We start from the raw sequence: 16280 nt of genomic DNA, 5'->3' as shown, positions 1-16280 counted from the left end.
AACCTTGAGCCGTGTGAGATTAGAACCGCTGAACTGCAGTCAGCTGAAGTAGCCTGCAGTGCTGCATTTAACCACTGCGCCACTGCGCCACCTTGGCTCCTCTCCTCCTCCTCCTCCTCCTCCTCCTCTGATGAGGCCAGGGCCCTACCTGTCCTTTTGATACCTGCTGCAACTACCTGGAGGATCCATGAACGCCAGGCCTTCCGTTGTCCATGGAGAAAAAAAACGGCTTTGGGCTTTTTTTAATATATTTTTTTTATTTGGATGTCATCAGCAGCAGATAAAAATACAAAGCGACATTTCTGTACAAAGGACTCCTATGGCCGAGTGTCCGGGCAACTCCACTCACTGGAGAGATAAAGAGAAAGAGGGAGGGAGGAGAAGAAGAGAGCAAAAGGGAGAGAGGAGCAGAGAGAGGGAGAAAGAGGGAGGAGAGAGGAAGAAAGGGAAGAGAGGGGCGTGGAGAGAGAGAGGAAGAGAGAGGGTAGAGAAGAGAGAGAAAGAGAGAGGGAAGGGAGAGTGGATAGAGGGAGAGACAAAGAGAGGAGAGAGGAAGTGGGAGGGATGGAGAAAGGGAGAGAGGCAAGGGAGAATGGATAGAGGAAGAGGTGAAGAGAGGAGAGAGGGAGGGAGGGAGAAAGGGAAGAGAGGGGCGTGGAGAGAGAGAGGAAGAGAGAAGGTAGAGAAGAGAGAGAAAGAGAGAGGGAAGGGAGAGTGTATAGAGGGAGAGACGGAGAGAGGAAGTGGGAGGGAGGGAGAAAGGGAGAGAGGCAAGGGAGAATGGATAGAGGAAGAGGTGAAGAGAGGAGAGAGGGAGGGAGGGAGAAAGGAAAGAGAGGGGGTGGAGAGAGAGAGGAAGAGAGAGAGTAGAGAAGAGAGAGAGAAAGAGAGGGAAGGGAGAGTGCATAGAGGGAGAGAGGAAGAAAGGGAAGAGGGTGGATAGAGGTAGAGAAGAATAGAGGAGAGAGGAGGGAGGGAGGGAGAAAGGGAGAGAGAAGGAGGGTGGGAGAGGGAGGGGATGGATAGAGGGAAGGAGGAAGAAAGGGAAGAGGGTGGAGAGAGAGAAAGAGAGAGAGGAAGAGAGAGGGGTGAGGGTGGAGAGAGAGAGGGAGAGAGGAGGGAGGGAGGGAGAAAGAGGGAGGAGAGAGGAAGAAAGGAAAGGGAGGATAGAGGAAGAGAGACGAGAGGGAGGGAGGGAGAGGGGAGAGAGAGGGACGGAGAGAGGGAGGGAGAGGAAGAAAGGGAAGGGAGGGAGAGAGGGTGGATAGAAGGAGCGAGGAAGAGAGGAGAGAGGGAGGGAGGGAGGGAGAAAGGGAAGAGGGGGTGGAGAGAGAGAGGAAGAGAGAGAGTAGAGAAGAGAGAGAGAAAGAGAGGGAAGGGAGAGTGGAGAGAGGGAGAGAGGAAGAAAGGGAAGAGGGTGGATAGAGGGAGAGAAGAAGAGAGGAGAGAGGAGGGAGGGAGGGAGAAAGGGAGAGAGAAGGAGGGTGGGAGAGGGAGGGATGGATAGAGGGAGGGAGAAAGGGAAGAGGGAGGGAGGGTGGAGAGAGGAGAGAGAGGAAGAGAGAGGGGTGAGGGTGGAGAGAGGGAGAGAGGAGGGAGGGAGGGAGAAAGAGGGAGGAGAGAGGAAGAAAGGAAAGGGAGGATAGAGGAAGAGAGACGAGAGGGAGGGAGGGAGGGAGAGGGGAGAGAGAGGGACGGAGAGAGGGAGGAAAAGGAAGAAAGGGAAGGGAGAGAGAGAGGGTGGATAGGAGCGAGGAAGAGAGAAGAGAGGGAGGGAGGGAGTGGGGGCAGGGGAGAGGAAGAGAGAGGGAAGGAAAATGTGTAAATTGTATGTGTGTGTGTGCGCACACAGGGGTGCAGCTGTCTGGCTGTGCATGAATTTGGGCTGCCTTCCTCGAACGCCTGCGCCTAAAGAATGGGTTGGAGACTATAATTCCCACAGTTCCTGAGCGCTTATGACTTCTGATCCCAACCGTCAGATTGGGGGGAAATAAACCAACATGGGCCTCCCATCAAACCACATTTGAACCCCCCCCCCCAATGTACATTCCCAATATTTCATCTAGACCAGTCTGGATGCCTCTTAAGCCCCCTTAAGCTTAAAAAAAAAGCTTTAAAAATTCCTTTAACAGGGATTTTTGCCCCTTGGACTGAGAGGTGGCTCCAATTCCAGCTCTCTATCCATTTGGTCTTCACACAATTTTTCACCTCCAACATCTAAGGGTCTGCCCCCAAGAAGAGGTGGGGTGTCTCCACCTATTCTCAAAAACACCTAAAGGACAAGAAGCAATAGATGGAAACTAATCCAGGAGAGAAGCAACCTAGAATTAAGGAGGAATTTCCTGACAGGGAGAACAATTAACCAGCGGAACTACTTGCCTCCAGAAGTTGTGGATGCTCCATCACTGGAGGTTTTAAAGAAGAGATTGAACAACCATTTGTCTGAAATGATAAGTGTCCTGCCTCAGCAAGGGGGGCGGGTTGGACTAGAAGACCTCCAAGGTCCCTTCCAGCTCTGCTTATTCTATTATTCTGAATTGGGGGCCATTTTCTTGGGACTCATTCTGGAAGCTTTGTTCGGTGCTGAGAACTGATCAGACAAGCTGGCATCAGGCCACGATTGTGTTAAAGCAATCTAGCCACCTTCGCAACACAAAAACCTTCCAGGCCTTTCCTCACAACAGAGAAAGTGTGCTTGTGTGGTTAAAACAGATCTTCTCGGAACAATATAGGATGATTTGTGCTTCTCTGTTCATCGTACACTCTCTCCAAGTTTTTTTGGCCACAAAAGGAAGAAACGACCAGATGTGGAGAGGGGAAGTAGTGGGGGGGCAGATTAAACCCCCAATTCTAATCTGGGGTGCAAATTTGAGGGACCATCAGTTGCTCACGAAAATTCCAGTTCTACAATACAAGTGAATAAAAATCCAGTCCTTCATCCTAGGATCATTTTGAGAGCGTGTAGGGAGGAAAACCTAAAAAACTATATATATAATATATAAAAATTATATATATATATTAATTTTGGGGGGTGTTTTCCCGTGTTCACCAAACTTGCATACTTGTACCCGTGAAAATCTACGATATATATATAGTGTCACAACCCCTGGTATGCCCAAATATGGGAGGGGGCATACTGCTTCCTTTCTCTGTCTATCGGCTCGTCACAAGAGACCATCCAGACAGAAACCCAATATTTTTACTGTTGCCTTTGTTACATTTGTGTTGTATTTGTGCTGATAAATAAATAAAGGGAGACTAGTATAGATCTATTTCAAGCTAGTTAGCTCTCATCAGCTAGGCATACTAAATACATACCTATACACACACATCACAATACATACCACTAAATACATACCTATTTCCCTGGCTCAGCTGATAAAGGAGGAGAACCTTGTGGCTTAGTGGTTAACACATCTGCCTAATATGTAATACAGCCAGGTTCGAATCCCAGTAAGGGTATGGCCAGCTGATGAGAGCTAAATAGCTTGAAATAGATCTATACTACTCTCCCTTTATTTATTTATCAGCACAAATACAACACACGCATATATATATATAAAGACTGACAGCAAAATGGACTAATTATAATACACCATTGTGCTGGTTCGTTTGAATTTTTTTTTAAAAAACAAAAAAATTAAAGTACGAAGCGCAATCATATCGAGGCCAGCGAAAAAAGTTACACACCGCACCAGCTATATAGGTAGTCCTCAACTTACGACCACAATTGGGACCGGGAATTCCGTGGCTAAGCAAGGCAGTTGTGAAGCGAGCTGTGCCCGAGGTTGTGGCCCTTTGTTCTTAACCTTTCAGCAAATCGTCATTAAGTGAATCGCGCCATCGTTAAAGTGAAGCCGTTAACTCGGCTTGTTGGAAGCCGGCTGGGATCATGGTGATCCGGTTGTACTACTAGTTGTAACTCACTTTTTTTCAGGGCCGTTGTGATTTTGAACGGTCACTGAACGAACAGTCGTACATTGAGGACTACCTCTAGCTTTGGAACTTAAGCTGTGTTAGCACAATAAACTAGACTAGCAACCCCCCCTGCCTCCCCCCCGAAAATAAAAATTGGGGTCTGGAAGCAAACCAGAAAAACTTTGGCACGGTCCAAAACGAACAGCGGGAAAACATCCCTTCGGAAGCGGATCCTTTCGTGTCCTGTGTGATCGTACCGATGGAAAGAGATTGCAGGAGGTGTGTTAGACTTGTGTTACCTATTTACCGTATTTTTCGGACTATAAAACACACTCCCCCCCCCCCCTAAAAGAGGGTGAAAATTTGGGTGCGTCTTATACACCGAGTGCAGCCCTGCCCATCGCACTCTTTGGTCTCTGCCTCCCAGAAATTTGCCTCCTTGCAGTGAACAGCCAACAGCCTGTTTCAGCTTCAGCTTCAGCACAGCCTGATTAGCACAAGCCGCTGAGTGTCGGTTGGATCGGCCTCCCGACCATCAGCTGTTTCAGGCTGCAGGGATTGCCATTGCCCATTGCCATTTCCGTGTGCCCCGTTTTCGGCCTCCGCACATCTCATTTTCTGCCCATTCCGATCCCCGCCAGGTAAATTGCTGGAGGCAGAGGCAGATTTTTTCCCCCCTTGTTCTAATCAGGCTAAACTGAAACTGAAACTGAAACTGAAACTGAGACACGCTGTTTGCTGCACTCAGCGGCTTGTGCTAATCAGGCTGTGCTGAAGCTGAAGCTGAAACAGGCTGTTTGCTGCTTGCTGCAAGGAGGCAAATTGCTGGGAGGCAGAGGCAGATTTTCTTTTCCTGTTTTCCTCCCCAAAAGCTAGGTGCGTCTTATACTTCAGCGCGTCTTATACTCCGAAAAATACAGTATGCTGTCAAGGCCCAAAGATTTTGGGGTGCTTGGGGCTCCTGTTGGTAGGCGTGGGCATATCCCCAGAGCCCGGACCACCTCTAGGAATTTTAAGAGGTCTTCTCTCTCCTTTCTCCCTCTGCTATTTCGGTGCCATGCACCAGGACGATGCCAAGAGGCGTGTCGATCCGGGCTGGGTGCAGGCAAGGGCAGGTGGGGGCTTCACCAGACTGAGCACTTGTGTGTGGGGTTCATGGGGGAGTCCTTGGGACAATGGAAGACCCGTCCGAATTCCTCAAACTGGGAGACGCTGCCCAGCACCCTGCAAGGGGGAAGGGAAGAGAGGAGGGGAAAATTGAGGATTGCAGACATAGAATACCATGACCCATCAAAACCGCGCTCGACTAAGCCGCGCCCGATTAAACCGCGTCGCTGACATCATCAACAGGGCGACAACAGCCAGCGCGGAGAAAGAAGGGCGCTTTAAATAGCGCTTTGAAAGTAAGCCGATTCAACTTAAGGTAAGGGTTAGCTTTAGGGTTAGCTTTAGGGTTAGGTTAAGGGTTAGGGTTAGGTTTAGGGTTAGGTTAAGGGTTAGGTTAAGGGTTAGGTTTAGGGTTAGGTTTAGGGTTAGGTTTAGGGTTAGGTTTAGGGTTAGGTTAGGGTTAGGGTTAGGTTTAGGGTTAGGTTAAGGGTTAGGTTTAGGGTTAGGTTTAGGGTTAGGTTAAGGGTTAGGTTTAGGGTTAGGTTTAGGGTTAGGTTTAGGGGGGTTAGGTTTAGGGGTTAATTTTAGGTTTAGCGTTTACAGCGTGCTTCTGTCTCCGTGCTGTTGTCGCCCTGTTGATGACGTCAGTTACACGGTTTCGTCGAGCGCGGTTTAGTCGAATGAGGTTTTGTGGTGGAACCATAGAATACAGAATAAATTCAGTTGAAAGGAACCTTGGAGGTTAGTCCATAGGAGCCCACAAATCAGGAGGGGGGGGGGCAGCTCCCTTTTCATTTCACAATCGGAATTGTTTGTGCACCGAGAGTCTGCTTGGTCTAGCGGGGAAGGCATCAGGTTAGAAACTGGACACCTGTGAGTTCCAGTCCCGCTGAAGGCATGAACACTAGCTGGTGACTTTCAGCCAATCACCAGGAGATTGAAAGTTCTAGTCCTCCCTTAGGGATTAAAAGCCATCTAGGTGACTTTGGGTGAATCACTGAATCACCAGGAGATTGGGAGTTCTAGTCCTGTCTTAGACATGAAAGCCAGCTGGTTGACTTTGGGCCAATCGTTGTCTCTCAGCCCAGCCCCCCTTAGAGGGTTGTTATAATGGGGGAAATAGGAGGAAGGACTATTAGGTATGTTCCCCAGCCTCAGTTATTTATAAAATTATAATTAAAATAAAATAACATAAAATAAAATAACATAAAATAAAGTTAAATAACATAAAATATAAAACAATATAAAATGTAAAACAATGTAAAATGTAAAACAATGTAAAATATAAAACAATATAAAAAATAAAACAATATAAAATATAAACAATATAAAATATAAAACAATATAAAATATAAAACAATATAAAATATAAAACAATATAAAATGTAAAACAATACAAAATATAAAATAATATAATCTTTGATATATATAAAAATGTGTGTGTGTGTGTGTGTGTGTTCCAGCATAATTCTGGAACGCCTCAAGCAATTTCAACCAAACTTGGTACACAGATGACTTACTCTCTGGAAAAAAATACTGTGGGGGTAAAACACCACTAACACACCCTTGTGGTATATGTTCTGTTAAGATACAGCCTGTTGTGCCTTAAAATGGCTTCTACTGCACTGTCATAAAATGAATTCTACTGTACAGTGCAGTGGAGTTGCCATGGTAATGGCTTCACAGTACTCCACAAGGGGGCTCCCTCTGGTAAGGGGGAAAATCCAATATTAGAAATTATGTTCGGTCCGGATATTTCCCCCCTTTAAATAAATACCCGAGCAACACCAGGTTATCAACTAGTAAAAATAATAATATAATAAAATAAAATATAAAATAAAATTAAAACAATAAAATAAAATAAAATAATAATAAAATAAAATAAAATAATAATAAAATAAAATAAAATAAAATAAAATAATAAAATAAAATAAATAAAATAAAATAAAATAAATAAAATAAATAAAATAAATAAAATAAATAAAATAAATAAAATAAATAAAATAAATAAAATAAATAAAATAAATAAAATAAAATAATAAAATAAAATAAAATAAAATAAAATAAAAATAAAATTAAATTAAAATAATAAAATAAAAATTAAATAAAATTAAATTAAATTATAAAATAAAATAAAATAATAAAATAAAATGATAAAATAAAAAAATAAAATAAAATAAAATATAAAATATAAAACAAAATATAAAATATAAAATATAAAATATAAAATATAAAATATAAAATATAAAATATAAATATAAAATATAAAATATAAAATATAAAATATAAAATATAAAATATAAAATATAAAATATAAAATATAAATATAAAATATAAATATAAAATATAAAATATAAAATATAAAATAATATAAATATAAAATATAAAATATAAAATATAAATATAAAATATAAAATATAAAATATAAAATATAATATATAAATATAAAATATAAAATATAAAATAATATAAATATAAAATGAAATGAAATGAAATAAATATAAAATAAAATAAAATGAAATAAATATAAAATAAAATAAAATAATAAATGAAATGAAATAAATATAAAATAAAATGAAATGAAATAAAAGCAATAATAAAACTATTCATCAAAAAAGTATTTTTGGACACTTTATGTGGCTTCCTCCCAAATCCTAAACCAGAGATTCTCAGTTTTCGGCAGCTTTCAACTGTGTGGACTTCAACTCCCAGAATTCCCCAGCCAGAGGCCCTCTGTGCATAATGTCTTTGCCATCTCTGAGCCCAATTGGAGGGTCCCTTGGATGCCGGTACCTGTAATGTTCGGGGGCATGTTTGTCGGTCAGCACCTGGAGATAGATGGACTGCGAGCGCCGTTTAATGCACCAGTTCTGCAGGGAAGAAGGGAGACATTTTGACATGGGCCTCGTGTCTCGGAGCTGCTTACAAAGAGCCTATTCAAAGATAGACCCCCCTCATTCCCTACTAGCACTGATGATGTTGCCTAGTTCGGTAATGAAACGTCTGGAAACAGCCAAGCTCAGAGGGCGCCAAGGACAAAAACTATTTAAGTACCCACAACAGGGAGTTGGTGGTCCAAGTCAGTATAGACTGAACATATATTTGTATTTAGAAAGTGTCATTCCTGACACTTTCGCCCACAGTCCGGCAGAGACTCTGACTGCTGCGTGGCACTTGGCAGCGTCAGAGGCCCTCGACCGGATTGCGCCACTGCGGCTCCTCCGAGGCGGCGGATCCCGGAGACCTCCTTGGTTCACCGAGGAGCTCCGGGAGATGAAGCGCCGGAGGAGATGCCTAGAGCACCGTTGGAGGTCCGATAAGTCCGCATCGAACCGAGCAATGGTAACCACCTGCACCAGGGAATATACTAGGGCACTTAGGGCAGCTAAAAGATCACACATAGCCTCCCTGGTCGCATCCGCTGAGTCCCGTCCAGCCGCCCTGTTTAGGATAACCCGCTCCCTATTGAACAAAAGGGAGACGGGGGAACCCTTGCAGGGCAGAGCTGAAGAATATGCCCAATTCTTAGCGGACAAAATTGCTCGGTTTCGGACGGACTTGGACTCCACACCTGCAGTTCCAGCCGAGGCACAGGGGGACCAAGTAGAACAGCTCTGGGTTGAGTTTCAGGAGGTTACCCCCGGGGATGTGGACAAGGCCATGAGAGCTGTGAGTTCCTCCACCTGTGTTCTGGATCCGTGTCCCTCATGGCTGGTTTCCAACTGCAGTGAGGTGACACGAGGCTGGATCCAGGCGGTTGTAACCGCCTCCCTTCGGGAGGGGAACTTCCCCGCCGCACTGAAAGCGGCGGTGGTGAGACCCCTCCTGAAGAAACCATCCTTGGATCCAGCTGTCCTTAACAACTATCGCCCGGTCTCCAACCTCCCCTTTCTGGGGAAGGTTGTTGAGAAGGTGGTGGCCTTCCAGCTCCAACGGTCCTTGGAGGAAGCAGACTATCTAGACCCCTTCCAGTCAGGCTTCAGACCCGGTTACAGCACAGAAACCGCTTTGGTCGCATTGATGGATGATCTTTGGAGAGCCAGAGATGAAGGACATCCCTCCATCCTGGTCCTCCTTGACCTCTCAGCGGCTTTCGATACCATCGACCATGGTATCCTTCTGCGACGACTGCGGGAGGTGGGAGTGGGAGGCACCGTGTTACGGTGGTTCTCCTCCTACCTCTCGGACAGGTCGCAGTCGGTGTTAGTGGGAGGGCAGAGATCGTCCCCAAGGCCCCTAAAATATGGGGTGCCGCAGGGTTCGGTCTTATCCCCCCTACTATTTAACATCTACATGAAACCGCTGGGAGAGATCATCCGTAGGCACGGGATCAGATACCATCAATATGCGGACGATACTCAATTGTATCTGTCCGCCCCGTGCCAAATCAATGAAGCGGTTGACGTGATGGACCGGGGGCTTGAAGCCGTCATGGACTGGATGAGGATTAACAAGCTTGTGCTCAACCCAGAAAAGACCGAGTGGCTGTTGTGTTTTCCTCCCAAAGATTTGGCCAATAATCCAACACTCAGGCTGGGGGGGTCAAATTTTACACCCCTCAGAGAGGGTCCGCAACTTGGGAGTCCTCCTGGATCCACAGCTGTCATTCGACCATCATATAGCGGCTGTGACCAGGGGGGCATTCGCCCAGGTACGCCTGGTGCGCCAGTTGCGACCCTACCTGAATCGGGAGGCCCTCACAACAGTCACTCGGGCCCTTGTGACCTCTAGGCTGGAATACTGCAATGTGCTCTACATGGGGCTGCCCTTGAGGAGCATCCGGCGACTTCAGCTAGTACAGAACGCAGCCGCGCGAGTGATTGCGGGTGCACCCCGATTCACCCGCATTACACCTATCCTCCGCGAGCTGCGCTGGCTACCTGTCGATCGCCGGATGCGCTTCAAGGTGCTATTGATCACCCACAAAGCCCTACATGGCAGTGGATCTGGATACTTGAGAGACCGCCTTCTGCCAATTACCTCCCTACGACCTATAAGATCCCATAGATTAGGCCTCCTCCGCATTCCATCGGCCAGCCAGTGTCGGCTGGCAACCACAAGGAGGAGGGCCTTCTCAGCAGTGGCCCCGACCCTTTGGAACGAGCTCCCCGTAGAGATTCGTACCCTCTCCACCGTCCAAGCCTTCCGCACAGCCTTGAAGAACTGGCTCGCCCGTCAGGCTTGGGGATAAGGATTCCTACCCCGCCCGAATGTTGTATGCATGTTGCCCATTATTTTATTATGTGTTGTTGTCTCAATGTTGTATTTCCCCCTTCCCTGGTTTTCTGTGAGCCGCCCTGAGTCCCCTCAGGGAAAAGGGCGGCCTACAAATGCAAATAAAACCTAAAACCTAAACCTAAACATTTTGACATGGGCCTCGTGTCTCGGAGCTGCTTACAAAGAGCCTATTCAAAGATAGACCCCCCTCATTCCCTACTAGCACTGATGATGTTGCCTAGTTCGGTAATGAAACGTCTGGAAACAGCCAAGCTCAGAGGGCGCCAAGGACAAAAACTATTTAAGTACCCACAACAGGGAGTTGGTGGTCCAAGTCAGTATAGACTGAACATATATTTGTATTTAGACCCACATCAGACCTCAGGGCAATAGGGTGGGGGAGGGACGTTACCTGAGCAAAGGCGATGAAGAAGAGCTGCTCGTGGGTGTATTTCAGCCACAGCAGGGGATTTTCGGGGCCGTGTTCCCGCACCCATTTCTGGTACGCCTGCAAGGGGGGAAAAAAACCACATCTGGCAAGGTGGACACAGTTCATTTCACGGTGGGAGGAAGACCGTGGTGCCCCTGCGTTGTTGTCCATTCAGATCTGGGTACACGGCAGGACTTGGCTCATGATGCTGTGCCCATCACTACTTGGGGGTTGACTTTTCCAGATGTTGGGCTGGTGGACATTGCTCGGTAAGCGAAGGGGGGGGGCTCCTTGGTGCTCTGCGAGCTCGGTTGTTTTCTTCCAGCTGTTACATCATCAGGGCACACGAAGACTCCACCGTTCCACCCTGTGCTATAATAAATATTCCCTTCTACTGATGTATACCTAGATAAGCAGGGATTAGTACCAGACAAACAGTCAAGCAGAAAACAATACCCTAAATCCAGGACTGCCAGGGTGAAAACCACATCTCAAAAACGGTTGGCAAGGCCAAAGCTACTGTATATAAACAGGAGGGAACCTCACACTCACTAGCACTGATGGCGTTACCTAGTTGGGTAATGAAATGTCTGCAAGAAAACAACCAAGCTCAGAGAGCATCGAGGAGCCCCCAGTCGTCGTCCTTCTCCTCCTCCTCCTCCTCCTCCTCCTCCTCCTCCTCCTCCCACTGATGATGTTACATATTTGGGTAAAGAAATGTCTGCAAGAAGACAACCTAGCTCAGAGAGCACCAAGGACTCCACAGTCCTTCTCCTCTCCTCCTTCCCCTCCTCATACCTGCAAAGCTTACTCCCTTCTTGCATTGATGATGTTACTTAGTTGGGTAATGAAACGTCTGCAAGAAAACCAGAGAGCACTAACAACCCCACAGCCCTCCTCCTTCTCCTCCTCCTCATCTCTGCAAACCTCACTCCCTTCTAGCACTCATGACGTTACCTTCCAATACTGATCATGTTACCTAGTTAGGTCATGAAACGTCTAGAAGAAAACCACTGAACTCAGAGAGCACCAAGGACCCCACAGTTCTCCTCCTCCTCCTCCCTTCAACCCCCCCCCCCCCCCTTTCCAACACTCATGATGTTTCCTAGTTTGGGCCAAGAAATGTCTGCAAGAAAACCACCAAGCTCAGAGAGCACCAAGGACCCCACATGTCAACCCAACTGAAGGCCAGAGAAGGAAGAATGGATGGAAAGTGACCAAGGAGAGATTCAACCTGGAAATAAGGAGGAATTTTCTGACAGGGAGAACAATCAACCCATGGAAGAGAAGTTGCCTTTGGAAGTTGTGGGAGCTTCATCCCTGGAGGCTTTCAAGAAGAAACTGGACTGCCATCGGGCAGACACCATGTAGAATCTCCTGCTTGGGCAGGGGGTTGGACTAGATGACCTACAAGGTCCCTTCCAACTCTGTTATTCTATATTCAATGGAACAGAAGTTGCCTTCGGAAGTCGTGGGAGCTTCATCCCTGGAGGCTTTCAAAAAGAGACTGGGCTGCCATTGGTCAGAAATAATGTAGGGTCTCCTGCTTGGGCAGGGGGTTGGACTAGATGACCTACAAGGTCCCTTCCAACTCTGTTTATCTGTTAATAACCTTGAGCTACAAATATTGTCCTTTATTTGTAGTTCTTTTATTCCAGAGGAGTTTTGTCAGAATTACGCTTTTCATTATCAGTTGAATTGTGTGTGTTTGTGTTTTTAATTCTGGTTTTATTTTAATCGTTAGCTGCCCAGTCCTATCTAAGTGACGGGTGATGATAGCCATGTATTAAATAAATAAAATAAATACACTCACGTAGTAGGCCAGTTTCAGTCCTCCCATGTCTGCAATGTTTTCTCCCAGGGTGTGTTTCCCATTTACCTGCAGAAAGAAGAGGAGGAGAGAGGCGGGGAGGAAAAAATCAGATTTTACATCCTGGGAAATTCTTAAGTTGGTTATTTTCCAGATTCTCCTAAGATGGCATGTTAACAAAGGTAGTTCTTGACTTACGACAGTTCATTTAATGACCGTTGAAAGTTATAACAGCACTGAAAAAAGTGATTTAGGTCTGGTTTTTTTTCCACACTTACAACCCCTGGAGCATTCCCCGTGGTTACGTGGATCAAAATTTGGAGACTTGCCAATTGATTCATACTTATGACGGTCATAGTGCCCCGGGATCTTCCGGCAAGCAAAGTCAGCCGGGAAGCTGGGTTCACTTAACAACCTCGTTCCCAACTTAACAACTGCAGGGATTCACTTAGCAAGGTCGTAAAATGGGGCAAAGCCCGCTTAACAACTCTCTCGCTTGACCACGTACGTTTTGGGGGCCGAATTGTGGTCGTAAGTCGAGGACTACCTGCATTTTGAGATTGCAAATTCAGGGGAGGGGGAAGAAGGAGAAACCGTGGGGCATCCGGGCTCCCTCACCCTCTGGTTGTAGACGGTGAAGTTGTCGTAGAGATTCACAATGCACTCGGCCTTCTGGCGGAACTTGCTGTACGAGGCCTCCGTCCACCAGTGCATCAGGTTCCCGTACCGGTCGTATTGTCCGCCTGCAAAGACAAGTGCTGGGGGGAATGGCGGCATCCCTGGCTGGGGCGGGGGGAATTTTGTGTGCGCGCAACAACGCCCCCCCCCCAAGATAAGCTTCTGTTTTGGAATAGAGGCTACCAGACATCTAGTTTCTGGTTTACGTAGAACATGATTTGCCTCCTGCAAAATATCTATCATCCATCTATCTATCTATCTATCTATCTATCTATCTATCTATCTATCTATCTATCTATCTATCTATCTATCTATCTATCCATCCTCCATCCATCCATCTAGCTATCTATCTATTTATCTATCTTTCTTTCTTTCTTTCTCTCTTTCTTTCCTCCTCTTTCTTTCTTTCTTTCTTTCTCTTTCTGTCTGTCTGTCTGTCTATCTATCATCTATCTATCTATCTATCTATCTATCTATCTATCTATCTATCCATCCATCCTCCATCCATCCATCCATCTATCTATCTATTTATCTTTCTTTCTTTCTTTCTTTCTCTGTCTGTCTGTCTGTCTATCTATCATCTATCTATCTATCTATCTATCCATCCTCCATCCATCCATCCATCTATCTATCTATTTATCTATCTTTCTTTCTTTCTTTCTTTCTCTCTTTCTTTCTTCCTCTTTCTTTTTCTTCTTTCCTTCCTTATCTCTTTTTTCTTTCTTCTCCCTCCCTCTCCTTTCCTTCTCTCTTTCTCTTTCTTTTCCCTCCCTCCCTTCTTTCTTTCTTCTCCCTCCCTCTCCCTTCTCTCTTTCTCTTTCTTTCTTCTCCCTCCTTTCTCTTTCTTTCTTCTTCCTCCCCCCCTCTCCCTTCCTTCTCTCTTTCTCTTTCTCTTTCTTTCTTTCTTTCTTTCTGTCTTTCTTTCTTTCTTTCTTTCTTTCTTTCTTTCTTTCTTTCTTTCTTCTCCCTTCTCTTTCTTTCTTCTCCCTCCCTCCCTTCTCTCTTTCTCTTTCTTCTCCCTAGAAAGCCAAGTTCATCCTTTGTCTCTGCACCTGACCAGAACTGGATGGGAGGAACTGCCAGGATGGCAGTGGGAGATTGGACCATGGGATGGACTTGTGGGTGTGAGGGCAAGATCTTGAACTTCCAACTGCGAGGAGAAAACCGGGAAGCTTTCAGATTCGGGTTTTCCCAGATGTGCCAACATGGCTCCCTTCATCAATTGGAACTTTGAGGAATCCTTTTCCTCGGACTCTGATTTAATTTTGGATGCTCTTTGGAACCCTAAAATCCATTGCTTCTTGTCCTGCCCTCAGGTGCTTTGGAGAATAGTTTGACTCCCTCTTCTTTGTGGCAACCCCTGAGATATAGGAACTCTGCTATCATGTCTCCCCTAATCCTTCTTTTCATTAAACTAGACATACCCAGTTCCTGCAGCTGTTCTTCCTTTCGCTCTGACACACAGCCCCCCAACTCTCCTTCCCCAGATCCGAGGCTTCCCTTTTGTGGAGCTGAGAAATAAAGAGGAAGGCTCACCCCAGTCATCGTAGCCGTGGGTCAGCTCATGCCCGATAATTGTACCGATCCCCCCATAATTCAAAGACCTGTAGGGGTGAGACAGATGTGATGAGTTGGTAACCGGTGAAGACAACAATCAATTGACCTGAACTCTTGCAAATATGGACTATTGTGGAATAGGGAAACAGGCCTCCAACTGCAGTAGGACATCCCCTGTTGCAATTTGCAACTGGAAGCCAAGCTATTTTTTCATCACTCTTGTAACTGCGATGGTTTGGAGACGAAGCAGTTACTAAACCGGGATTCCCTGTAGTTTAAGAGATTGAGATCAAAAGCTGTGTGTGTTGGAACGCTGATTTTGCTCTGCGGAGGTGTAGTAAACCTTCAGAGTGGTGCGTTGGCCTAGAGACGGAGCTCTCCGTCAATCAGGAGGCTGTGAGTTCGATCCTAGGTAGAGGTGGATATTTCTCTCTCTGGGCACAATGTGGCTATATCTGCTGAAAAACAACTCCGGCCTGGTGACAGGAAGGGCATCTGGCCAAAAAAACACTCCATTCAGTTGCCTAGACTCCGCCCCGCAAGGGATTATGGGGCTGTTAAAAGAGGATGTGCAGCAAAACTTCAGAAATTGGAAAAAAATGGAAAAGATCATAGAAGCATAGAGCCACAGGGTGGGAAGGGACCTTGGAGGTCTTCTAGTCCAAACCCTTGCTCAAGGCAGGAGACGTTACAGCGTTCGAGCTTGTTTGGGAGATAGGATATGGCCCTAGATCAATGTTTTTCAACTTTGGCAACTGGAAGGTGGGTGGACTTCAACTCCCAGAATCCCCCAGCCAGCAGAGATTTTCTGTGGAAGTTCAAGTCCATCCATCCAGGTGTTTCTCAACCTTGACGTCAACCTGAAGTCCATCCATCCAGATGTTTGTCCACCTTGACATCAACCTGAAGTCCATCCATCCAGGTGTTTCTCAACCTTGGCTACTTTAAGATGGGTGGACTTCAACTCCCAGAATTCCCCAGTCAGTTCTGCTGAGCTGGGGAATTCTGGGAGTTGAAGTCCATCCATCCAGGTGTTTCTTCACCTTGACATCAATCTTAAGTCCATCCATTCAGGTGTTTCTCCACCTTGACGTCAACCTGAAGTCCATCCATCCAGGTGTTTCTCAACCTTGGCTACTTTAAGATGGATGGACTTCAACTCCCAGAATTCCCCAGTCAGTTCTGCTGAGCTGGGGAATTCTGGGAGTTGAAGTGCATCCATCCAGGTGTTTCTTCACCTTGACATCAATCTTAAGTCCATCCATTCAGGTGTTTCTCCACCTTGACATCAACCTGAAGTCCATCCATCCAGGTGTTTGTCCACCTTGCCGTCAACCTGAAGTTCATCCATCCAGATGTTCTCAACACCAACCTGATGTTCTTAACATCAACCTGAAGTCATCCATCCAGGTGTTTCTCAACTTGGCTACTTTAAGATGGGTGGACTTCAACTCCCAGAATTTCCCAGCCAGTTCTGCTGAGCTGGGGAATTCTGGGAGTTGAAGTCCACCCATCTTCCAGATCTTAAGGTTGAATAATATTCTTAGATACTTCACAAAAACA

At 45.9% G+C, this 16280-nt stretch overlaps 1 protein-coding gene across 1 annotated transcript in view; it reads right to left on the bottom strand.

Moving 5' to 3' along the window:
* Nucleotides 1–4791: 4791 nt before the first annotated feature.
* ECEL1 (endothelin converting enzyme like 1) overlaps nt 4792–16280 on the bottom strand; it is a 34614-nt gene continuing 23125 nt past the window's right edge. The window contains exons 12-17 of the mRNA XM_032224925.1: nt 14697–14764; nt 13101–13225; nt 12486–12551; nt 10655–10750; nt 7819–7895; nt 4792–5142 (exon numbers count right to left, since the gene is read on the bottom strand). Coding sequence (XP_032080816.1) covers nt 5043–5142; nt 7819–7895; nt 10655–10750; nt 12486–12551; nt 13101–13225; nt 14697–14764 — 532 coding nt within the window. The 3' untranslated portion in view covers nt 4792–5042. The remainder of the gene's footprint in view (nt 5143–7818; nt 7896–10654; nt 10751–12485; nt 12552–13100; nt 13226–14696; nt 14765–16280) is intronic.

This window comes from Thamnophis elegans, chromosome 10 (assembly GCF_009769535.1).
Source record: "Thamnophis elegans isolate rThaEle1 chromosome 10, rThaEle1.pri, whole genome shotgun sequence".
Classification (NCBI taxonomy): Eukaryota; Metazoa; Chordata; class Lepidosauria; order Squamata; family Colubridae; genus Thamnophis; species Thamnophis elegans.
The sequence above is the reverse complement of the archived record's forward strand: the minus strand, read 5'-3'. Positions and strand labels throughout refer to the sequence as shown.